This window comes from Pyrus communis, chromosome 8, assembly GCF_963583255.1.
Source record: "Pyrus communis chromosome 8, drPyrComm1.1, whole genome shotgun sequence".
NCBI classification, from domain to species: Eukaryota; Viridiplantae; Streptophyta; class Magnoliopsida; order Rosales; family Rosaceae; genus Pyrus; species Pyrus communis.
Window position 1 is genome coordinate 5,343,077 of NC_084810.1, and position 25,995 is coordinate 5,369,071.

Sequence of the window (25,995 nt, forward strand, 5' to 3'; positions counted from 1 at the left end):
TGCTAAGTGATGTTGCATATAGCTTGCGCGCTGAGTGATGCTGCATATAGGTTGCGTCCTAAGTGATGCTGCATATAGCTTGTGTGCTAAGCATCTGCCATTTGCATCTGGTTTGTCATTTATTTGACTTCTTATTATTTAATAATTTATTATACTCATGATCGTTTTTTTTTTTTTAATGAAGGTGACTACAAAAGTAAAACATTTTGCAATAAAAAAGAAATCACCTCCAAAATCTCCTGCTGTAAAGCATCGGGCAACAGATAACAACTATGCTCAAATAAGACTCAATCTCTTGGTCTTTGCAGAACTAATACAAGAGCTCAAGCCAAAACTTGAAGAAAAAACCAGAAGTCTTGACATTCATATATAAGTTACTTTTTGGCAAACTAGTGAAATCTTACATAAAAGGTGAATTACAAATGAAGAAATCGGGCTGGGATGTCATACATATAGTAAATTGGTATGACACTGAAAAGGGAATGTTCAAATTCAAAAATGGATATTGCAAAGTAAATGCTGATGATGTCTAACGCATATTTGGGATCCCAAACCGAGGCAGAGAAGCCCATAAGTCAACAAGAGACTCAATAATCCGAAATCCAAAAGAAAACAGATTCGTTGATAAATACTTCTCAGACATGACAAGAATTGGTAGAAGAGAAATTGCACAAGTAATTCAAGTTGCATTTGATGCTGGGACAACAGAAGAGGATCAAGATGCAACCTGTCTTATAATTCTGTATTTGCTCAACACAAATCTGCTTGGGAGCTAAGTGGGGAAACTTTCTTGGAGTTTGGTCAAGAATTGCAACTTCATCGATAACATAAATCAGTACAACTAGGCCAAGGAAACAACAAGATACTTGATGGAATCAATCGATAGAACACATAAGAGAAAAAGAGACAAACAATCAACCGTCAGTGGCAATGTTGTACTTTTACTGGTAAGCAAACAAAATCTATAAAGAAGCAAATGAAAATTTGGAGGTAAAACTGATACTGCATATACTTTTATGTAAAACATGATTCTACATGTATTTTGTGTGAAAAAAATATTATGCATGTGTCTGTTGTGTGTTGTTTTCAAACAAAATATCAAAAAACAAAACTCTTTAACTTTTCACAAATGGACAATGCAAAACAAATTGAGGAGTTAGTTGAACAACACCCAAAAGATGATGATGACGATTTTGGCGATCCTCCACCTACATCAAAAAAGAGGAAATTGGAAAAGCAAGTAACTAAGAAGGGACCAAAAGTCAAAAAAGCTAAAGCGTAAAAAAAATTAGTGCTTCAACATGAAAAAAATTAGTGCTTCAACATGAAGGTCCTGAAGAAGTTGAAGCGGTAGTGCGACCTGAGCAAGTAGCCAATAATGATGAAGCCATAGTGGCACCTAAACTTCTAAAAGGTGATGCTGATGATGAGATGATTGACGTTCAACGACAAGAAGATGATGATGATGAAAGAACTGTGTCAGATGTGCCGGAAAAAGGCAATGATCGAACAGATGATGAAGAATTTCAAATGACACTGTCTGCGTAGATGATCAAAACAAAGAGCCAAGATAAGCTAAAAAGTCAAGACGATGACCCATTAGACAAAATGGTAAATCCAAACAAGCTAATTCTACTTAAAATTTATGTTTATATTTTATATAAAATCATGAGTTTGTTATTAAAAAATAAAATGCCATCAACTGAATTATTCTGGTATAACTGATTCTGCATACTAATTCTGGTAACTGATGTTGCATACCAAGTCTAGTATAACTGATTCTGCATACTAGTTCTGGTAACTGATGTTGCATACCAAGTCTGATATAACTGATGTGGATACTAATTCTTGTATAAATAATAATGCATGCTAAAAACTTATACTAAGTCTGGTATAACTGATGCTGCATACTAAGTCGATTATAACTAATGCTGCATACTAAGTCGGGTATAACTGATGTTCCATACTAACTCTGGTAAAACTAATGCTGCATACTAATTCTAGTATAACTGATGTTGCATACTAATTCTGGTATAACTGATGCTGCATACTAATTCGAGTATAAGTAATAATGCATGCTAAAAACTTATATACGTCTAGTATAACTGTTGCTACATACTAATTCTGATATAACTGATGTTGCATACTAATTCTGGTATAACCGATACTGCATACTAATTCTTGTATAAGTAATAATGTATGCTAAAAATTTATATAAGTCTGGTATAACTGATGTTGCATACTAAGTTTTTAGCTTTGTGATTATAATCCATAACTGATGCTACATAATTATTCTGTTATAAAACTGAAACTTTGTCATTATAATCAATAAATGATGTTGCATACTAAATCTTTGTATAAGTAATAATTCATAACTGAAGCTTTGTCATTATAATTCATAACTAATGTTGCATACTAAATCTTTGTCATTTAATTCTTGATTTTGAATATAATCAGGACGAAGAGGGTGGAGAACAAAATGAAAATAAAGATCACTTTGACACACCAGTTGATAGTTAGAATATCTTTGGCACCCAAATTCCAAATGAGCAAGTTGAAGATGACCAAAATATTGCATATGATTATGCCTATCAAAGTGTTGAAAATGAATAAAGAAATGCGGACATCACAGACATGGATGCGACTGAAATTGATAAGGTGATCAATAATGTGGTTAATTTTCAAGTAGAAGAGACAGTACAAAAAGAGGTTTTATGTACTTCAATTGAAGAATCAATTCCTCAAGTGCAAGAAGTGGCAGTACAAAAAAAGCCTCCAAGTACTTCAATGCAAGAATCAGTTCCTACAGTGCAAGAAAAGGCAGTGAAAATAGTGGGTCCAAGCACCTTAGTCCCTCCACTGCCAGTTAAAGCTAACGAACAAGAAGGAAATGCAACATTTATTCCTCAACTGCTAGTTTACCCCGAAAAGTCAACAATCAAGACAAGGAAGCAACAAACATTTTATGAATGGCTTTTTGCTCCATTTACGGGTGAAGAAAAATGGTAATGTGAAAATTCAGAAGAGGAGTTAACACAAAAATAGCTCTCTCAAAGCCAAACAGATGCTGGAAAAGGAAGGTGAAACTTCGGCTTCAAATGTTGAATAATGCTATCAACACATGCCACTTCAAGAATTATGTTATTCAGAAAATAGTTGAGGAGAATGATGCTTTGCAAAACGATAATAAGAACATGCAAAAAGAAAATAAGAAGTTGGAAAAAGAGAAGAAAAAAATTGGAAAAACAAAAAACTGAACTCGAGAAAAAGAACACTGCATTAGAGCAACAAAAGAAAAAATGGGAAGAAGAAAAAAATGAGTTGCTAGAAAAGAACAAGGGACTGCTGAAGAAGAAGAATGACCTGAATGGCAGCAAGAAATATTCTACAAGAAGTAGTGTGAGCTAAATGCATTAAACAAGGAAAAAATGGAAAAAATAAGAGAGAAATTTCAAATTCTAAAAGCTGAGAAGATTTCTCTTGAAGAATTGTTGAAGAAGCAACAAAAATAAAATTTCTGAGCTAAACAAGATATTGGGTTTCATCAATGAGGTTGAACCAAAAAAAGAAGAGAAAACTTAGAAACTTGTTCATCAAGATTCTACTTCTGATTATGCAACTGAAAGCGAATCTATTAAAACTAGGGACAAAATCGTAATCACCTCTGATCAAAAGGCAGATATCCGGTAAAAACAAATTCTGCAAACTCCAAAAGAAATATCAACAAAATCTCAAACACCTGTTCAACCTCAAACTTGAACAATGATTAGGCGCATCAAGAAAAAAAAAAAAAAGATGCAATTCTATTACACTATCATGGAGAAAACAAGATAATCAAATGAGTGGAAAGGTCATCCAGCATACATTCACATACCCCCAATAGACAAGAAAAACATTAACCTTTCTTTGGGAAAAAGCACCATTGTAAGAAAAACTTACAATTAAATCTATAATTTCTGTTATACTTCAAAATATTGGTTTTGCATTAACATATTTCTATGTTTATTGTATTTCAGGGACATATATTGGTTATCAACTACAAATGAGTTCAACTGTTATGATAATTTTGTGATGAAAGATGATATGGATTGATTCCTGGGAGATGAGAGAGTTATAAATACTGTGATTGATGCACACAACTACATTCTCAAGGACCAAGAAAGCAATTTAGATCATCAAAACTTTTACTTATCGGCCAATCTCTTTGTAAGTTATAAATATTGAATTTAGACAAAATATATTCAATGTCATTGAAACTGCATATTTATGTTGCATACTACTGTTTCATACACATGTCCACACTGATGATTCATACTAATGTTGCATACTGATTGTCCATATACTAATTATGTTTTGAATAAACAGATAAACTTCACCAACTATGAAAATGACGAATCCAAAATGAAAGAATTAAGGCACGATTAAACAAAGATATGGGAGTTGCACAAAAAATCATTATACATTTTCTAAATCATGAACACTACACATTGCTTGTGTTCGACACAGAGGAGAGACATTTCAATTTTTACAAATCTAATAGAAAAAACCTCCAAGAAGGTGAAACAAACATCCATAATGACAATGCATATAAAGTTGTAAGTCTAAATTCATTATCGCTTATATTTTCAGTGACTTTCTAATACATTTTTCAAAATACACTTAATTTGTATATATGTCAAAATGGTTGAAGAATGACACAACAACAGAGACAGATTATTCCATTTGCCATTAAATGAAGGAAAAGTTCAACAAATGACTACATCCAAATGAGTCCTACAAATGCAACTTTTGAGATGGATGAAGATAAACAATGTTCTATTCAGCTTGGATCGTAAGTATAATTGTGTATTTTGATTATTTTAATTGAATTGCTATTCTTGTTACATATTTAAAGTTAAACTAATTTTTTCAATGAATAAGATAGTAAAATGATGTTGCATAGTAAGTCCGGTATAGCTAATGCTGCATACTAATTCTGATATAATTGATGCTACATACTAAGTCTGGTATAACTGATACTTAGCGATAAATGTTCAGTGATAAAATGATTCTACACCAATCACTACATTCCATATAAAATAATAATTATGCATATTGAATGAGTCTACTATAACTAATGTTGCATACTGAAAATATATTCTTCCATAACTCAGGTTGTATAATTAGTCTGCTTTAACTTCTTCCATAACTGATGTTGCATCAGTCTGCTTTAATTGATGTTGCATCAGTATGCTTTAACTGATGCTGCATGCTAATTGTGCAAACTTATTTTACAGAGATGATTATGGTGCATGTGTGTTGTACTACATTCGAAATATAGCAAAAGGCGGAAAGATCAAAAAGTGCTTAACCAAACAGGAAGTCAACTATGTGCGCCGTGATATAGCATTTGAAATAATGCATCATAAATTGAGCTGGAGCATGAAGTTTGAGGAGCAAAAACAAGTAACTGAAGTAAAAGACAAACAAAAACCATCTTAAACCAATAAAAAAAAAAGAAGCTGGACTTCTAACATTGCAATTGTTATGAACTTTGATGTTTAAAATTACATTGTTATAACTCACTTTTGCAATAACAATAATAATAATAATAATAATAAAATTCACATATGTTTATGTTTCTCGAATGTTACATTTTTTTTTTTAATCTATCAATTTCAAAAATGTCACATAGCTTTTTCAATCTGTTCATTTATTTTCTCCATGATATAAAATGTGCAAAATTAGGAACAACAAGTTTCTCCTCAATAACTCCTTGTTATAAAAAACATGTATATAACACAAAATGACAAAAAATATTTGTTACACAGATGCAATACAAAATGCTAAAAATGATTAAATAATCCATTAACTGGTTTCTAATCCATCATCCTTTAAATAAATGTTTAATAAAACTGATGTTGCACAAGTATTACATTTGATTATATAAAATTGATGTTGCACAATTATTACATTTGATTATATAAAACTGGTGTTGCACAAATATTACGTTGATTATATAAAACCAAGGTTCTAAAAGATGTTAAGCGCTAGTCAGGTGGCAGACTAGGGCCTAGCGCCTAGGAGGACTAGGCGGATTTAATTAAATATATTATATTTCGTGTAAATAAGTATCTATTTATATTTAATATATATATATATATATATATATAATTTCATCATAAACTACAAAATAGAATGAAATATATATTATGAGCTATTAGAACATAATGAAAAACATGGGAAACAAGCATATAATGTGTGTTCATTTAAGTACTTAACAAGTCTCTTACAATTTATTGAAAAAAAAATACAAAATGAAAGTTATCTATTTTCTGTCTAAGTAAGTTGTAACCTAGGCGGGTCTTGACGGGATAGGCGGGTGTCTCAGTAGGTCTAGGCGCCCTTTCTTAATTTTCAAATGCCTAGGCATTAATTGGGGCAGTGACTATCCGCTTAGCGCCTAGGCAGCGCTAGGCGGGGATTTTTAGAACAGTGTATAAAACTGATGTTGCAAAAGTATTAAATTGAAAAATATTATATCTCATATCCATAAAAACATAAACTCAATTGCTAAAAATTGATTCTTCATAAATTGGGGGACCAAAAATTGCAAAATACAAAAAATTGATGCTACATGCAAAACGTATAACTTGATTATGCATAAAATCAAAAACTTATTCTCAACAAAAAATAACAAAAAACTGAACTGATAATAAACTTCCATAATACAAAAACAATCTAACACCCGAAAAATAAAAATCAAAATCAAAATCAAAATCAAATTAAAGTCTGACATGTCTACTTGTTATGGTGTAAAATCTGATGACAACGACTACATCTTACACATCTTGTCTTATTTTTAGATTTGTAACGATGAATACATGGTCTACCACCTGATCTTCTTGTAAGAGAGGGCTTAACATGAGCATTTAGTAGATCAAAAGTGGGCTTGTAAGAAGAAACTTTCCAGTAGTCATCCACAAAATCCTTAATATCACGATGATCATGCAGAATAACTTACAAAGCATGAGCACAAGGAAATCCTATATACTTTCATTGAACACATAAACACTGGTGTTGATCCAACATAACAACAAAAGAATTCATATCCCCCCAAACCTTAAACACATCATCAGATGACCTACTAACAATCCAATGACTACCTTCTTGAACAAAATCTCTAAGATCATCTTTTTTTTTTTTTTGACATAACAAAGAAAACCATTTTTCTAAAACACGCATCCTATCGAACATCATGACCATCAACCTCCCCCCAATTGATTTAATCAAATCAAGAATAGGCATCTGATGCTCTTCAGAAATCATTGCGTTAAATGATTCTGCAGTTGCATTACTCATTTCACCCCACCAATTTCCTCGAAAATATATTATAGAATAATTTTCTTTTGGAAGATCATCTAAAAATGAATCAGAAATATATTCACCAACACTTCTCATTTTCTCAATATTCTTATCAAAATCTTTAACACTACATGCATATGCACAATTTTTGAAATATTCACTCAACTGATCCTTCAAAAACTTATTACCTGCACATCGTCTTTCTAAATTTTCCCTCAAATGTATAATGCAGAAACCATAAGAAGTAGTAAGAAAGTACTTTCAAATAACATTCAAAAGCCCATGATGTCGGTCGGTAATAAATGTGATCTTCCTTCTTTGGTAATTTAATATCCAAGCCAAATGTTCAACAAATCACGTCCAATTGTCTTCATTTTCTATATCAACAATACCATACCACACAGGGAAAATCTCTGTATAAAAAATAAAAAAAATTAGTTATATCAAAAAACTGATGATGCACATAATATTACTAATGCTACACATTAATAAACAGATGCTGTATACTATTAAACTGATGTTGCACTTTAATACACAAATATACACAAAAAGAATAACTTGATTCTCCAAAATATACAAATATTGAAATTCAAAACGATTTCACAAATCTACAATTTATAACAATTAAAAAAACTTACCATTATTTGCATTTTTTAGCACAACAACCAAGAAGAGTACCGGTATATCTTCCCTTAAAAAAGGTACCATTAAGGAACAACATTGGTCTACACCATCGGAATCCTTTAACAAAGCTCCAAAAAATATGAATAACTTTTCAAACCGATTACTATCATTATCAAGTTCTAGTGCACAAAAGGATCCATCATTGGCACGCACAAACACATCAAGGTACCAAGACAAAAATCCAAAAAAAAGAACCTCATCACCATTAACCTCATTATATACAATCTTTTTGCCACGCCAAGCTGCATTGGTATTTAATATCAAAATTATAACTCTCCTTCATTTCTCTCATAACATCTTTTGCCTTAATAGACGGATTCGAACGAACCTTGGCAGCCAACAAAGTGGACAAAACAGAAGGGCCAAACCTTTTATTCTCCTTTTGACGAATACGTCCAGGGCAAGTATTAATATTATTTAATTTTTTAATGATAAAACAACTATTGCATAACAGCATGAACACGCCTTTGACACCCCTCCGACAGTTTATTTGAGCAAACAGCAGTAACACGCTTCCAATCATTCTGAATGAACTTGAAAACAAACCCAACCTCAATAGAGTATTGTGTAAGTTTTCTACGAAACTCAATTGCACAATCTTCATAACTTTGCCACTCATTTGTTGTATAATGGTGAGGTCCATAAGAGCCATACTTACCCAAACATTGGTTCTCATCTCCAATACTAGTAGCTTCACTTAGGCAAGACAACATACTACTAGATTTGAAATCAAATTATTCACCAATAGAAGTGTCTGAATATCTTCATTGCACTCTAATAAATAGTTTGGTTCGCTTCCGTATAATGAGTATTTCAATAGAAAGCCTCCTGATGACAAACTTGGAAGCCTAAAAGTTAATTGCCCACACAAATCCTCATAACTAGTATGCGGATTAAGTGGCACAACTACTGCACAATTTTCATATACACATTTCAACATTGACATGATCTACACCCAAAAAATATAAAAACATAAAGTTAAACAGATGTTGCACATAAATAATTAGATGCTACACAAATATGTATAAACACAGATCTTGCACAAATATCTGTAACACATATGCTACACAAAATGCCAAAAATGATTAAATAATCCATTAACTGGTTGCTAATCCATTGTCCTTTCAATAAACCAATCCTAAGCGGTTCTTTGTGATTATATAAAACTGATATTGCACAAGTATTACGTTGAAAGTTATTAAATGTTTAGGGGGGTTCCCCCTAACCCCCCACACCCCAAAACTTATTCCAACAAATTCTACAAGATTCTATGAGCTGATACTGCACAAGTATTACGCTGAAAAATATTAAATGTTTATAGGCCAGACCAACCCCCATCCCCAAAAACTTATGACAACTGATTCTGCACGATTCTATGAACTGATGCTGCATAAATATTAATAACATTCGCCAAATACTAAACTAACTCATAATCCATTCCAATTCTAACAAATATATATATGATAAGCCTGCTTGGTGTGACATGAGGCAGGGATACACCAAAGCCCACTTGGGTTGATGTTGTTTGAGGGCCAAGCTTCGGCAATAAGCCCGTGTGCACAAAAGTGGGCTACAGATGCAGGCCCAGATGGCAAAGGCCCAAAATAGGGGTGCCAATCCTGTGCAGTATGGTACAATGATGCTGCAGCCATTATAGGGCTGGGATCAGGTGTGGTGAGAACACTGTGGTCAAGGAGGTCGGTGTTAGGCCGAGAGGAGCTTCAAAGCCCAAAAGGCTGGTGCTCACCGAGAACAAGTCAAGACCAAACGGGCTTAGGTTTCGAACTAGACACCTCAACTCAAGCTGGATGAACTCGCCAAAGAAGTAGACTAACACCACTGTTATAGGTGGTCGTGTTGTGGCACAAAAAATCACGGCAAAGGTCGTGAGTTCGACGACAACCATAAAATTGAACGGAGAGTGAAAAACTCTCAACGTTCTAGAAACCCTAGGCGTCGGGGAGGTAGCCATAATGGCTGGGTATGGTTGTAGGCCATGCTACATGACAGTTCAATAGATGTGATGTCGTCTAGGTGTCAGGTTTAGGGCTTGGGCTTGGGCTTAGAGCCATGGCTCCATGGTTATGGTTGGTTTTCTTGGCTCGGGGAAAGGAGCCTAGCGACACAACTTCCAGTCGTCGCATGTTGGGTTTCCAACGAAACCCTACTTTTTTATTTTTTTATTTTTTTTATTTTTTTTGTAATTCAATGCATATTCAACATATAATTTAATGCATGAGCAGGTATTTTATGTAGAATCTAAAATTCAAAAAATGTAAAGTTAGATCATGCATTATAGTGAATGTTCATGCTATCAGGGCTGCAAAAATATCGAGATAAAAACCTTTGTTTTGGAATAACCTGATTGCATTATGATATTGATGAACTGGTTTGATACAGAAAACTTCTATGTCAGATTCTTAAGCATAGTGGTGGGAGCTTACTGATAACGTGTTGTGGCTTATTTTAATCTGACATGGGAGAGATGGGGCACAACAGAGAGAGAGAGAGTAGAGAGAGATGTGTTTGTAGGGTTGTGTAGATGATGTGTTATTCCCCCCAGTGCCTTTATTTATAGTAATAAGGGAGGGAAAAATCCTTCTCCTCCAAGGAATACAAGTCTTAATAGGGAATAATAACTAGTATCAAATCTAATCTAGGATTTACACAGTCACATTTAAATACAATGTTTGTAACAAGTTTTAGTTTTTTAAAATAAAAAAATTGAAAAAAAATGATTCTCAAACTCTTTTAGTTTTTTTTTTTTTTGGGTACAAGCCACTTGTTCTCTGTATGTACTTGACCCATCTTCAATGATTAAAGCTCTTTACTTGTAAGGAGCTCTCATTCTAATGGTACATAGGTAGCTTAAGTGATATTACGAATGCCTACCTTTCAATGAGGACCATGTAAGTCAATTACATGTTCTTATCTTGTTGGTTGTATTTATCAATTTCTTGGATATAAAAAAACAGTAGAGACACACCTCATGTAATACGTCCAGAGAGGACTGTTGGTTAAGATGTTCCTATCGGTACTGGTATAAGTACTTATTAGCCGATCGGGATCTTAGCTTCTGCGAAAGGGAATACAAGAAGATAGGACTTTGGAGATGAAAGGATTTCTTAATTTCTGTACATTTTTAATTAGTATGTAAGAGTAGAGAGGAGTTTTGACTCTTGAGACTGTTAGTTCCTGCATGATGCCTTGAGACTGTTAGTTCCTGCATCATGCAGGATATCCAACCGTTTGATATATATATTTTTTCTGGTAGTCATTTTAAGTTTTTTTTTATTATTTTTTATAATTTCAAAATCAAGCAAATTTTTGAAATCTCTACGTTCACGCCTTTTTATTTTTTAGACATAAAATACTTCAAAAGATAGGAAGAAAATATATATATGAGAAAGAAACCAAGTTAGAACAGTTGCATAAAAGAGAATGTCATTCCATCACGATCGGATTGCAATGATTCCTCTTTCATACCTCCAACTCAAACTTTCATTTTCCTTCAACACAATAACATAACGTCAAAAATAGATATATATATATATATATATATAATAACATAATGCCAAAAATACGTATATAATAACGTAAACTTTAAAATAGTTGTATTGAAATGAAAATTGAACATAGAAATGATTTTTCACTTATGCACTTGTAGTGTCGTGTACTCCAAAGATATGTGTGTAGTATCTTTGGATCAAGCCCAAATAATAAATAAATAATTAAATAATATATAAAAATTCTAACGTAGACGGACCTACTTGCTCACTTATTTAACGAATCCAGCGAATAAGTTATCGATGAGCACTTGATCTGTTATGTTTGTTTATGCGAAATTTATTATGTGATTACTAAACGTTAGATGTTTAGTTATGAAATGTTGTGATATATTGCATTATTGATATATTGCTGGCTACGGTAAGTTATTTTATAATATATGTAGTATGTTATATGTGGAAATTATACTTGTTTTACGGCGAATGGTTATTATGTTTTCGAAAAGATTTTTACAAAACTTTATTTTTAGGCCCATTCACCTTTGTTTTCCGCCCCTCCAGGTTTTAGTAGCAAAGCTTTTGTGTCGATAAGGATTCTTGACAAATCTTGGTATAGGTGATTACCTCCGACGATATAATTCTCATTATACTTTACTGTACTTTACTTATGCTCTGACATTATGTGTGAATTGAGTTCATCTCGCTCACCTGTGCACTCTTCCATTTAGACACTTTTAGCTTTAAATTTATGTACATTTTTCACCTCACTACACTTTATGGCTTCATGATGAGATGCTGAAATAAAATGGGCAAAGTGTTAAAAACAAAGAAGCAAAAGAGTTGCCTTTTAACCCTGACTGTTGGATATGGGCATGTGCCCAGAAGCATATACGGACCTAAGCTGTAAAATGATCTAGGCGCAGAGACCTGGGCGCTGAGAAGAAGCCGCAGGACAAGAGGTGGGCCAAAACTGGATAGGCCTGTGGCAGAACGTGAAAGGGCAAGGGCATTTCTAAGGTGCGGACGTTAAAAAGGCACCTTGCATGCAGACCGCAATCGGGACGGTGGTGGGAGCTGAGGGATATGTCCGTGCATTGAAGAGGAAAAGAAAGAGAGGCAAAGACGTGGAGCTGGGGTGAGGATCGATTCCAGTTGTGCTAAAGATGCGTAACGTCAACGAGGAACACGTGAGTTTGAATAGAATTTCTCATTATTTGTATTCAATAATTATCTTGGGTACAAGACAAAGAAAAGAGAAAAGCGATATGCCAATAAAGGTATGAATATTGATGAGCTGGTCCCAAACTTGGCTTATGCGAATAGGAAGACAAGAAGACCAGAAGACAAGACGAGAATACAAGAAGATGAGATGAATGGAGTTCTTAATTTCTAAGCATTTTTAATTAGTACATAAGAGAAAAGTAGAGATGAGTTTTGACCCTTAGGACTGTTAGTTACTCCTGATATAGCTATCCAAACGTTTAATAATATTTTTTTTAGTACATCGATATTTTTACACTAAGAGGAGACGGAGTTTAGCTAAGTCAAACTATGAGCAACCTAATTTGGTATCGAATTCGCCATTCACGAGATTTGAACCTAAGACCTCTCACTTCAAAATGAGGAGGAATACCACCAGACCGTATTACTGAGTGGCAACCTTTTAATAATCTTTTTGTTTTGAGTTTTTTATTTTGAATTTCCCTTGTGCTAAAAGGAAACTTGTTTCGTAGCCATTTTAAGTCTTCATTTTACTAATTTTAAAATCATGTCAAATTTTAAATCTCTACATTCACGTCCTTTAGTTTTTATTTTTATTGTTTCTCTCCCTTCTTTCTCATATATTAATCAATCATACGCAACAAAACATGAACCGCACTTCCATATCAAAACCTTGTATATTAGGGCTTCCGATATGGACACGGTCGCTCGAATCTTGCAATGACAATGGATCCGATTCGAGCATTCAAACCCTGAAACTAGCCTCACGACCAACCATCTCAAAATTCACCAAAGCACATGCCATTTCATTCTATAACCCTCAATTTGACAATTTTAACTTTAAAAGAAAAAATTCGTTTCAAAGTTTCATATAAAATTAAAACAGAAAATAGTTACCAAGCAACTTTTAACAAGTGCGTACAAATGAAGAGGCCAAGGAGGTACAAACATGGAAAGAACCATATTCCACCAAAAACGGACAAAGTCATCCAAGCACGCAAGAACGACCAAGAAATCAACCATGCCAATTCCAAAAAACTCTCCCGCAAGCAACATGTCTAACAGACTCTTTTTTGGATAATTAAACTAATAGAAAGGTGTGTGAATAAAATGATTTCCAGCAAAAATTAGACATTTGACAAAAGTTTCTTGTTATGACATTTGAAAAAGAAGCTGACTAGACCCACTCAATGTCTTATATTTCCACCCACATTATAATCTCACCCACCTCAGAAAGGTGAAAAATTAAAATGTTATTTTCCTACCCACTATTATTCCTAAAATAACCTTTAATATATATATATATATATATATATATGCTATAATATATCCCTTCATCCTCCCTTCCTCCTCTGCTTGCACTTGCAAAAATCTAAAATCAAATGATTAGACAGCTTCGAAAACGAGTGTGAAATTTGAGAGGGAGAGAGAGAGAGAGAGAGAGAGAGAGAGAGGACATGAACATAAATGAAATGGTGGTGTTGTAGATGGAGGAAGAAAGAAGTGACAGAGAGGTAGAGAAAAGTCCAGGGAGAGAATAAAGGGTAGGGAAGAAAGGGACCACTAGTGTGATTAGAGAAGAGCCAAAGCGGATTCTCTTACTCCTCATCATTTTGGTTTCATTTTTTTTTCCAAGTTGAGAATATGCCATGTTGGGTCCTTTCCAATCAAAGTTTGTTCAATTATCAAATTCACTTTCTCCACAATTGTGGGTGCATTTTTCAAGATAATCTGATCCGACATCTCTCAATTCAACTGAAGGGATGATGAAGAGATAATCTGAACCCAACATCTCTAAATTTTTTATTAAAAAATACGGTGAATTAATAAAACAGTAAAGTGGGTTTATCATCATTCTTTTTACGTGCTTTTCTTTATTTATAACTATCAAATTAAAGGATGTGTAAGATGGAAAAAAAAAATGCATGTATTTATCATTTTTTTTAATTTGAATACTATAAAATGAAAAAAAAGAAAGAAAAAAAAACACTGAATTGAGTTCTTTCAAAGAAGGTTGCCTCGCATTTTCTATAAATAGCACAAGGTCAAGTTAGCTTTCACTACACAAAGACTAAAGACTTCAAAACTGATGAGCTCTTTCCAAGTTTCTGGCAAATACGAAAGAGAGATGATGAGTTCAGTAGAACAAGCAACCAAAAAAGGGCATGCAGTTTTTGTCCCATACCCAGCACAAGGCCATGTTAACCCCATGATGCAGTTAGCCAAGCTTCTTCATTCAAGGGGCTTCCACATAACCTTTGTCAACACAGAGTTCAACCACAACCGTTTAATCCGGTCAAACGGTCCCGACTCCGTTAAGGGTATACCAGACTTTGTGTTCGAGACCATACCGGATGGGTTGCCTCCTTCGGATAAGGATGGGACCCAAGATATTCCAGCTTTATGTGACTCCATTAAGAAAACTTGTTTTGGTCCATTTAAAGAGCTAGTGACTAAGATCAATTCCTCATCTCAAGTGCCACAAGTTACTTGCATAGTTGCAGATGGTGTCATGACCTTTGGGTGCAAAGTTGCTAGAGAATTAGGCATTCCGGAGGTTGTGTTATGGACTGCCTCTGCTTGTGGCTTCATGGGGTACTTGCAATACAACGAACTCATCAAACGAGGCATGATTCCGTTCAAAGGTACTTCTTTAATTTCTGGATGATTTTGTTTTTTACGCTTTGGTCGCATATATAATTAATCAGTTTCTTTATTATGTATATGAACATTTTTGTATGCATAAATTATCATGACACACTTGAATTAAATCATGCACATCCCTTCCAAGTATATGGTCCTTTGTTTACATAAATTATCATGACATATTTGACCCTCTAGTCTTTCCATTGTTCCCCTCTTACCCTCTCAGCACTCCAGCATGTCCAAATGATAAGATAACTCAGTTTGGACTCTTTAGTCTTTCCAGTGTCATTGGATCTAGTCCAACATCACATCGAAGTATATTTTGTTCCACTACTAGCGTTTGTAATTAAAGATGTGAAAGAGCGAGAAATTTGCATTTTGATCTTTTGGATGTGTTAAATGGAATTAGACTTTTTTATTAATTTTTTTATTTAGAAAAAATTTCTTCTATGTTATTGGGGAAGATTAATCTATTTGTAGTGATCACTTGGTTTTAATAAAATCAGTCTCCATTTTGTAAGAGTTAGTCTTGACCGAGTTGGAATAAATGTTGAATAAATTATCAAGGGATTTTGCACCATGCACCGGTACAAATATGATATCTCATTTTTTTTTTTATCAACTGCAAAATAAAGTAGATATTTGAGATCTTGAAATTTACTCTTATAACCATGAGCATAATTAAATATCATCACACGTGCTCACCTTCCATGGATTTCAGATGAGAATTTCATGCATGATGGCACACTCGATACACCAATTGATTGGATCCCAGGCATGAAAAATGTTCGACTCAAGGACATCCCGAGTTTCATTAGAGTTACTGATCTCAGCGACATATTGTTTAATTACTTGGGATCCGAGGCACGAAGCTGTTTGAACTCTTCTGCAATCCTCTTCAACACATTTGATGAATTTGAACACGAAGTGTTAGAGGTAATATCGATAATGTTTCCCAAAATTTACACCATTGGCCCCCTTAATTTGCTGGGCAGGCATTTCCCCGAAAGCAAGTCACTTAACTCAAGCTTATGGAAAGAAGATGCAAAATGTTCGGAATGGCTTGATAAAAAGAAACCCAATTCAGTTGTGTATGTAAATTATGGCAGCATAACGATGATGACAGACCAACATTTAATCGAGTTTGCATGGGGGCTGGCAAATAGTAAGCAACCATTTTTATGGATAGTTAGGGCTGATGTGGTAAAGGGTGACTCACCAATTTTACCTAATGAATTTTTTGAGGAGATTAAGGATAGGGGTTATATTGCAGGTTGGTGTGCACAAGACCAAGTGTTAGCTCATCCATCTGTTGGGGTTTTCCTAACACATAGTGGTTGGAATTCTACCATTGAAAGTATATCTCACGGTGTGCCTGTAATTTGTTGGCCTTTCTTTGCGGAGCAACAAACGAATTGTCGGTACTCATGCACAACGTGGGAGATTGGAATGGAGGTGAGCCCCGATGTGAAGCGCGACGAAATAGAAGCACTTGTTAAGGAAATGATGGAAGGAGAAGGAGGGATAAAGAAGAGGGAAAAGGCAAAGGAATGGAAAAAGAAAGCTATTGAAGCTACTGATGTTGGAGGATCATCGTACAATAATTTTGAGAGATTGTTTAAGGAGGTACTCTAACTTGGTGAATGAATTGCTACAGAATAAGGAATATGTTTGGTCCCTTTTCATGAACTATCAAATATGCTTTTATTGACCAGGGATTTATCTTATTTTCATATTTAGTGTTGCCTTTTATTGCTTATGTTTGCTTATTGACCACAAAATGACATTCTATGAGCTGATATTGCACAAGTATTACGTTGAACATTATTGTTTATATAAAATTGATGTTGCACACTGATGATGCACAAGTATTTCGCTGAAAATTATTAAATGTTTATGTGGGGGGTCCCCCCCAACCTCCCCGACCCATTTCAAAAACGTATGTCAACTGATTTTGCACGATTCTATGAACTGATCTGCATAAATATTAATAACTTTCGCCAAATGCTAAACTAACTCATAATACATTCTAATTCTAATAAATATATATGATAACTATACTGCAAAAACCAAAAGGAACTTTAATGAAAAACAAAAGCATCACAACTAAAATCACCTTTGCCAAACACTTGATCAAATAAGGTCAAACCGAATGAAAATCTTTAAAACTAAAAAATCGTGACTGCAAAAAACAAGAACAATCCAAAAAAACTCAATGCGACCAATAAAAAACTGAAAAATCAGACACTCTTTCAAAATCTAAACAGAAATAAATTCAAAAACACACAACACTTTGAAAATCTAAATCGGAACATATAAATTCAGAGAGATAAACTTGAGAGAAACACTTACCTTCGAAGAAAACTTGAATGATTCCAATACAAATTATGGCGAGAGATAATTGAGGGAGATGACGAAATATAAATCGGAACAGATAAACTTCAGAGAGAAAGAAAAACAGCAGAGAAACAAAAATATAATTTGAATGATTCGAATCACTGCGGATTGCTATTTAATAAAATACGTAACTCCGTTTCTAACGGAAAAACCGGACATGACATCATCTTACGCTGGTTTAAAAAATGTCCTTTCTTAAAATGTTTAAAAAGTGTTGTCTCAATATATAATTAAGTATTAAAAGTATACTCAGTGTAAGTTTTCCTAAAAAGATAATGCACAATTGGACTAAGTAATTAGATATTAGCCTAATAAATAATTTATAAGTAAAAATATTACTAGCAATGTAAAAAATTAAAATACTTTGATCAATATTTTGTTATACGATACACATAATAGTAATATACCCTAAAAGATTTATCACCCTTATTCTCACTATAGAATAGAAACAAAGTAGGTAATAGTTGCAACATAAATATATAAATGTTTTGAGGTATTCATCAATTTCCCCCCTGAACTTGTGACCATTAGCCAATTTCCCCCCTCAACTTTAATTTTGGCCAATTTCCCCCCTGAACTCTCATGATTAGTCAATTTCCCCCCTCAACTTTAATTTAGCCAATTTCCCCCCTCAACTCTTATAATTAGTCAATTTACACCCTACTGTTAATTTTTTAATTTGATCATAATTAAACAAGTGTGTGTAAGAAACTAAATAAGATGTATGTTAATCATGTTCCTATATCTTTATCCTATTACAAATAGATTAAAATTTAGAATTTTACAATTTATCATAGATAGTATTATTAGTCATAATAAATCAGTATGGAGTAATTTTATTTGATTTTTGACTATACAAAATTGATAACAAAAAGGATTGATGTGTAAATTTTTGTATGTGAATACAATTTTCTTTATAAAAGTGAAAGCTAAGTTCAAGTAAATTGCGGAGAATCGAGCTTTAGTGAAAAAATGGCTAGTCTATTCATAATTTTCGACTCCTTATTAAGAATAACCCATTTTATTGAAATAGGTTTGATCCATGAGTTTAGGATTATTATTTCTTTTTGTTATTATTTCTTCTTCTACATGCTTTAAACCCGATTCATAACTTTTTCTTATAATCAACCCATGTCACATACTAACTGTATTATATTTTTGTACATTTTACCCTATATTTATGCAGGTGAGTTTATTTTAATTTTAGTACTTTGTTGGAAGCTATTAGAAAGATTGAAAATTAAGAAAAGAATAGATGGAAAATTAAAAAAAAAAAAAAAATTAACAGTAGGGTGCAAATTGACTAATTTTGAGAGTTGAGGGGGAAATTGGCCAAATTAAAGTTCAGGGAAGGAATTGACTAATTATGAGAGTTGAGGGGGGAAATTGGCCAAAATTAAAGTTCAGGGGGGAAATTGACCAATGATCACAAATTCAGGGAGGAAATTGATGAATACCTCAAAAGTTTTCCCTCAATCTTCATCCACGTAACTCAGCTTCTTTATCGTCATTAACCCTTGTGAGTATGAACCTTATCATAACCACCGCGACACCGATAAATCTTTGAGCAACCGTGGTTATAGGGGTTCCCGGGTTGGGGTGGACTTTTGACGTCACCGTTACAACCAGGATGTGGCCCTCCTGGTCTTTTGCATGGGTCGAGGACTCCGGGGTGAATGCGGTTCCTTTCAGCGTTGGCTTTGGAGTTTAGCTCTACCATGTTAACGAGGAGCTAACAGAGGATGAATAACTTCATGTTTAAAATGGCCCATGAGCATTGTTCTTAATGTATGACTAATAGCTTGTATTTGTGTTCACTATTGGCACAGGACTCAATTTATATGAGTTTTGCAACGGTTGAGCTAGAAACTGTAGAATTATGGCTTCTTGGGTTAATGTATTACAATATATATAGGGCTATATTAATCCCTATTTAGATTGGAATGCTACATTAATTACAACTGGAAATTAAATTCCTATATAATACGCCTACAATCACGGAGAGGATTCTAGATTAACTATGACAGAATTATGACTCCTACCGTGTGGAAAATATTGCAATACTTACATTAACTCCTATTTAGGTAGGAATCCTACACTAATTACAATCGGTAATTATATTCCCATAATACAGGCTACAATCACATAGAGGATTACAAATTAATTAGGAGTAATCTAACAAACAATCACACATAGAGGATTACGAATATAGGGAACATGTAAGCAAAGCAAATTCTAGCGTCATCAGGCAACAAACGAATTAAACTAAAAGTCCCTTAAAAGGTAATTACTTGCTAACCAAGTTTTAAAGCCGCAGTTCCTATTGAGGAAGGAACCCTAAAGTACTTTCCATGATTCCTATTGGGTAAGAACTCAAATTTCTCATCCAGTTAGAAGAAGAAGACTTGATCACCAGAGATTACCGGAAGATATTTGCTGCCATATTCTCACATTCTTGCCAATTACACATCCCGAGGTGATAGAGTATTTGAAAGATAGCACCTTTTGCTTCCTTCACAAAACTAAAGCTTGATGACCGGTTGCTGCTTCGCCACAAAAGCTCCAAAACCATTTACAACTACGCTTCCCTATTTGCCACCTTCGTTATCAACGTGCTCCGCCTCATCAACTTTCCATGCATACGAAAACTCGCATTCTGTTGCTCCAAGTCCCCGACCCTAACAATCTGAATTGCATAAATTCTTGGCTGCTTAGCGCATGCACATCCTATACAGTTGCGGTAGAGATCGGTATTTTTTACACACAAAACCCGATTGAATTTGCTCAAATTTTGTATGTCAGCACTTCGTTTCTCGTATTAAACCTAAATGGGAACTTACGGCTGGATTTTCCTCCGGATAAAATGTGATTTCCGAGCCTCAAGGTTCTCTGGATAAAGTTTTGTAGAGAAGATGGTATTAGTTTTAAGGAGAAGCTTTTTCCACTTCTGCCGTGTGCTTGAAGATTTGTTCATAGAGGGCGACATATTGAACAGAAAAGGGAAGTTGTTTAAGGGTGAAATCTAATACACTCAAGAGTTAAAGATTGAATGTCTGGTGCATAATTTTAATGGCGATATCGAGTTATAGCTTTGTGGTTGATTTTCCCCGAACCATAAAAACCTCGAGCTCTGCGATGGTTTCTTGGCCAAGTATAAAATCGCTGCAAATTTGAAGTTCTTGATTATGTGAAGATTTGTATCGGAAAACCTTCAGCAGATTATGGTGAACTTAGAGCTTTGTTTCGAGGTAAACCGCCCAAGTCGTGCTTTCGAGTTTTTGTTCACGGTATATTATTCATATTCGTATTCGTATGAGCTTTGTTTCGTTATATTATTCATATTCGTATGAGTTAATTGAATTACGAATATTATTCATATTCGTATGAGTTAATCGAAACATATAAAACGTAATTTAGTCATAATTACGTTCTATTTACCATTTGATTTAATGTAAGAGAGTTAACCTCAAATCCATGACCTTTCCGCTACTAATGTGCAACCTTCCCGTCAAGGCTCGCACTCTTACTAAACAGCGTGTAAGAGCCTAAACCTATTTGATTTAATTTAAGTGCCTAAACCTCAAACCCTTGACCTTTCGATTATAAAAGAACAACATTTCCGTTACGCCAAAGCTCGCCCTCACAAAACGTGAGCCCCTTTTATGTAGTATTTAGTAACTAACGATGTTCGTTACTCTTGAATGTTTTCTTTGTCAAGGCTGTCAGCTATTTCCACGAGACTGGACAACGTAGAAGAAATTGCACACGCAGCTCCGGTCGAGAAATTTCGGGTTGAAGTTTCCCTTCCTTACGCGTTTGGAGCTCATTTTTCTGCACGCATAAAATTACAATCCATGTCCAAGAAAAAGCAACACCAGAGATGAGGCTCAGAGAAGCGTTGGAATATCCAAGAGCTTCAGAAGCATGTTTAGCGGAGATAATTTAAACTTCAAAAAATAAAAAGAAAATTTGAAAAATTATCTTTCAAATTCATGCTCATCTGTCGACTCCTCAAATTCCGAGTCTGTTACATATAAGGCTGTAAATCGGCTTGAAACAGCTCGAGCTTGCACCAAGTTTGGATCCGAGTCTTTTACAGCCCTAGCCATATAGGAGATCAAAATTGTAATTTTATTATCTCAGCCGCAAAATACAAGCTGGATGAATGAAGTGAAAGAGTGCATCAAGCATGTTATGTGTTCTGCATTTGTTGCATTCCCCTAAAACTCAAGGGAAAGTTCTATAGGATGGTTCATTGCATTTCACTAAAACTCAAGGGAAAGTTCTATAGGACGGTAATAGTCAATAATGTTTTATAGCACGGAATGTTGGGCGGTCATTACAGCACATGCAAAAAATGAAGGTAACGGAGATAAGAATGTTCGTTAGATGTGTGGGCACATGAGAAATGATAGGATTAAGAACGAGGTTATGAGTGGCAATTGAAGATAAGATGAGAGATCGGCTAAGATTGTTTGGACACATGAACCGAAGACCTACAAATGTTCGGTTAGAATATGCGACTATGAGACAAAGGCTCAAGATAAAAAGGGCAGAGGAACACCTAGGAAGACTTTGAAAGAGACTAGATATGAAGTACTTGGAGCTAACGGGGAAGACTTAGTGCAAAACCAAGCACAGTAGTGTTCTAGATTCATGATCAATCAATTTGCTACGAAATCAGTCAACAAAATACAGCCTTTTCTATGCATCTGCAAAAATGGCTAAACCGCTGAGGAGAACGAACGACAAGAAATATTACAGCCTAGAATGTATGACAATGAGGCTAAAGGGGACAACAGATACAGAAGGCTACCCTTAGTTGTTCAGTCTGACTATGAATCTGTATGCATATGCACTTAAGATTCTTAAACTAGGGGACCAACGGAATTAAATGCTAGAATTACACTGAACCTTTTTCACACAGGAGCATCAGGGTCCAACCTTCTCTGAATAGCAGCAGCAGCCTGAAAATAAGAGGGGTAATACTGTAAACAAAAATCCAGAAATGACTTTAAGAATTACACCAAGACAGCTCAGTTACTTATCCTCACCTCCATGTTTCCAATCTTGTACTGGTAAGCCATCTCTTCTCGGAGTTGAGCTTGTTCTTTCATTGCTTGTGCCTGGAAATTTTAATGGAATCAAAGGATGACAAAGTGCAACTTTGACTTCAGACGGAGTTTATGTACAATAAACAAATTGAACGTTTTCATGAGTAATGAAACAGAAATGTACCAGTCCACTCTGCATAGAGCGCTTCAGAGCCTCTACTTCTTCTTCCTTTTGCTTTTCGCGCACTTGCATCATTTCTTGTCTGAATAGCAATATATAATAAATTATAATATTATTAGCCAAACCCAAGAATGTAAATGGTTTAACAGATCCAAAATGGTATTATGTTTCTCCCATCCTCTATATAAAAAGTTGCCCGAACATTATTTCCTTTTGTCTCCAAAATACTATTAAATAAGTACAGCCAGGTGAAATATAATTTTTTCTCATTGTACATAGTATAGTTATTAGACAAAATGTGGAGTGAGTGGTTGACACGTTAGCTATCAATGGAAATCATATGAATGTACTAAAACTGCATGTTGCCAAAACTAGTCCATAAAATGAAATCAGATAGCAATAAAAACAGTACCTTTTCTGTTCCTCATCATTGAATACAATACGTTCCGTTGGCGCAACCTTCTTAAAACCTCTTTTAATTTCCTTTTCCATCTTATTCCTGTAATAATTATCAAGGCTGTAGTACCTGCAACCACAAAGGTTAAAGTAATTACTTGTCATTCTGTGATATTACTTGAAGATGAATCTAACGAGTAAAAAAAAAACCAGAAAAAAGTGAGAACATACAATCATTCTCACCCTTACGAACCCTTACAACCAACAGAGAAAAGGTTACGCATGTAAAATTAAAAGCACACAATTCTTTTTAATTTCAGATAATATCTCCCCATTGTTTCCATCTCTAATTAACACAAATTTGGCATGTTCTGCTGCCAAATTGTGAGCCAAAATCGCACATTCAGATACAAGTAAACCTAATCACGCATATTGATTCAAAATCTGGCAACACAATGGCTGTCTAGTATATTGGTTATACACTATGATCAATCACACATTTATGACAACACTTGAAAGAATCAGGCAAATCAAGAAGGATATTTAACTAAAATTAAATCAAACACACATTGCATTCTCCTCTAAATCCTAAGAGAGAGGTGTCTATACCACAACTGCAGGTTCAAAAATATCGAGACTGATCTATATAAAATAGCATATCATTTCATTAGGCCTAGCGTAATTCAGGTGCTTAAGCACATTAAGATAAAATTTCTACCTAAAAGGTGTGCACCACAACCTCACCACAACAGCAGGAACAAACCTTTGTAACTTTTTCTTTTCGGACAAATAAATTGAAATGACCCAAGCCAATAGAATAGAAGCTTACTTTTTCGAAGGGAAGGTAGCTGTATTGTGATCTTCCATGAACCTATTAAAATGGAAACAAATTTCTACTCAGATTGTAAGATACAAAAGTTAGAAGGAAAATACCTAGCAAATTCCTGTTATCGTCATTATATAGATGCTTTCAGAGAAAATAAACTAAATGCATCCGCACATCCACACACCCACTTACTGTTTGAACATTTGCTTCTCTTCCCAATTTGCCAGATGTTCCAGGTTCACCTAATGAAAGATAACACAATTACCATTAGAACTATCATATCGACGACTGCAATTTGGAAACGGATCAACACACGGCTTCGAAACACATACAAATCAAAAGGTAAACTCTACAATCTTAGAAACTTTATGACTGAAATAAACCACTCTGCAAATTAATGGTTTCATGGGATGGTAAAATAGTTTGAAAAGGAATTACCTGTTTTACTTCCTGTAACCAAGCTGTGAACTCTGGTCGTTTGTTCCTATACACAACAGTAATCATCAAATTCAAGTGGGAGAAGTAAACTTCTTTTTCCTACATTTTCTCAGCAGCCAAACAGAAACTTAAAACCCTAAAACAGTATAAAATTCAGCAAACATACCACATGTCAGTTTCTCTGATGATCCCATACTTTCCCCACGAATTCGTCACCGCTCCTACCTTTCCTTTCTCCTTCTTCTCCTTCCTCTTCTTCTTCCTCTTCTCCTTCTTCTTCTTCATCTCTTCCTCTTTCTCTCTCCTCCTCCTCTTCCTCTCCTTCTCCTTCTCTTTCTTCCTCCTCTTCCTTTCTCTATCATCATCTTTCTCTCTCCTTTTCCTCCTCTTCCGTCTCTTGTCGCCGTCGCTCTCGCTACCACTATCACTCTCCGACTCCGAATCCGAGCCGCTCTCCTCCGATTCCGACTCGGACTCCGAATCCGTATACTCCTCGCTACTGTACCGCCTCCGCGACCTCCTCCTCCTTCTTTTCACGTGCTTTTCATCGCCGGACTGCGAGCTTTCCCGCGCTTTTCTCCTGGATTTACTGCGCTTCCCGTCTTCGTCGGCCTCGGAATCCGAAATTTGTCGCGCTTTCTCGGATTTTCTTTCGGTTTCTTCCTCTTTCTCGGAGCTCCTGCTTCGTCTCTCTGAAACGCTGCCGTTTCGATCTTTACCCATTTTGCTGTTCAGGGAGAGAGAGGGAAAGAAGCGAATTTAGACGATGATGGAGGTGGAGAGCTAATACAGTGGTTACGTTTCTGTGTTTTCTTCTGATGAGTGATGAGATTTATATGGGCTTACAGGCCCAATATCACAGATCTGCAGCCCACTCTAAGTTAAAATCCAGTGGACAAGCTTTGATTAATAAATTTTACTCTTCAAATTATCGTAAACAAATAGAATTTGAAGAACGAATCTATCAGCTTTTTAATCTAACAAATTTATCATTTGATAAAAAAAAAAAAAAATTGAAGATTGGATTAGTGGGATCACATCAGCACACTAATAAAAAATACTGACGATTTTAACAGAATAATTAAATTAATGTGCAATAGAAAAATAAGGGATCAAATTTATCGATTTTTGAAAATCAATGACTAAAATAAGAAGTTGGATTAATATCAGAAATCATTTGCAATAAAAACTCTTATTTTGTGTGTCTCTCATACAAACAAACATAATAATTGACGAAATCTAAATAAAATGATCAAATTGATGTGGGCTAATGGATGCCAAAAACGACATTAAGTGGTTTTG

The 25,995-nt window shown here is 34.6% G+C and overlaps 2 protein-coding genes across 3 annotated transcripts; one reads left to right on the plus strand and one right to left on the minus strand.

The window, feature by feature from the left end:
- Nucleotides 1–14,829: 14,829 nt before the first annotated feature.
- Nucleotides 14,830–17,955, plus strand: LOC137743593 (linamarin synthase 2-like). The gene is made up of 2 exons (XM_068483516.1): nucleotides 14,830–15,400; nucleotides 16,123–17,955. The coding sequence occupies exons 1-2, from the start codon at nucleotides 14,845–14,847 to the stop codon at nucleotides 17,034–17,036; spliced, it is 1,470 nt and encodes a 489-aa protein (XP_068339617.1). The 5' UTR covers nucleotides 14,830–14,844; the 3' UTR covers nucleotides 17,037–17,955.
- Nucleotides 17,956–21,781: 3,826 nt separating this feature from the next.
- LOC137742682 (DEAD-box ATP-dependent RNA helicase 42-like) lies at nucleotides 21,782–25,484 on the minus strand. Of its 2 annotated transcripts, XM_068482610.1 has the most exons (9): nucleotides 24,860–25,484; nucleotides 24,694–24,739; nucleotides 24,448–24,497; nucleotides 24,259–24,300; nucleotides 23,446–23,559; nucleotides 23,037–23,115; nucleotides 22,853–22,924; nucleotides 22,713–22,765; nucleotides 21,782–21,899 (listed from the first exon to the last, which is right to left on the minus strand). In XM_068482610.1, exons 1-8 carry the CDS (start codon nucleotides 25,414–25,416, stop codon nucleotides 22,718–22,720), a joined length of 1,008 nt encoding a protein of 335 aa, XP_068338711.1. In that variant the 5' UTR covers nucleotides 25,417–25,484; the 3' UTR covers nucleotides 21,782–21,899; nucleotides 22,713–22,717. The 2 variants fall into 2 exon arrangements, with proteins under 2 accessions (XP_068338711.1, XP_068338710.1); XM_068482609.1 differs by lacking the exon at nucleotides 21,782–21,899 and having other exon boundaries at nucleotides 21,937–22,765; nucleotides 24,860–25,482.
- Between the last annotated feature and the right edge of the window lie 511 nt (nucleotides 25,485–25,995).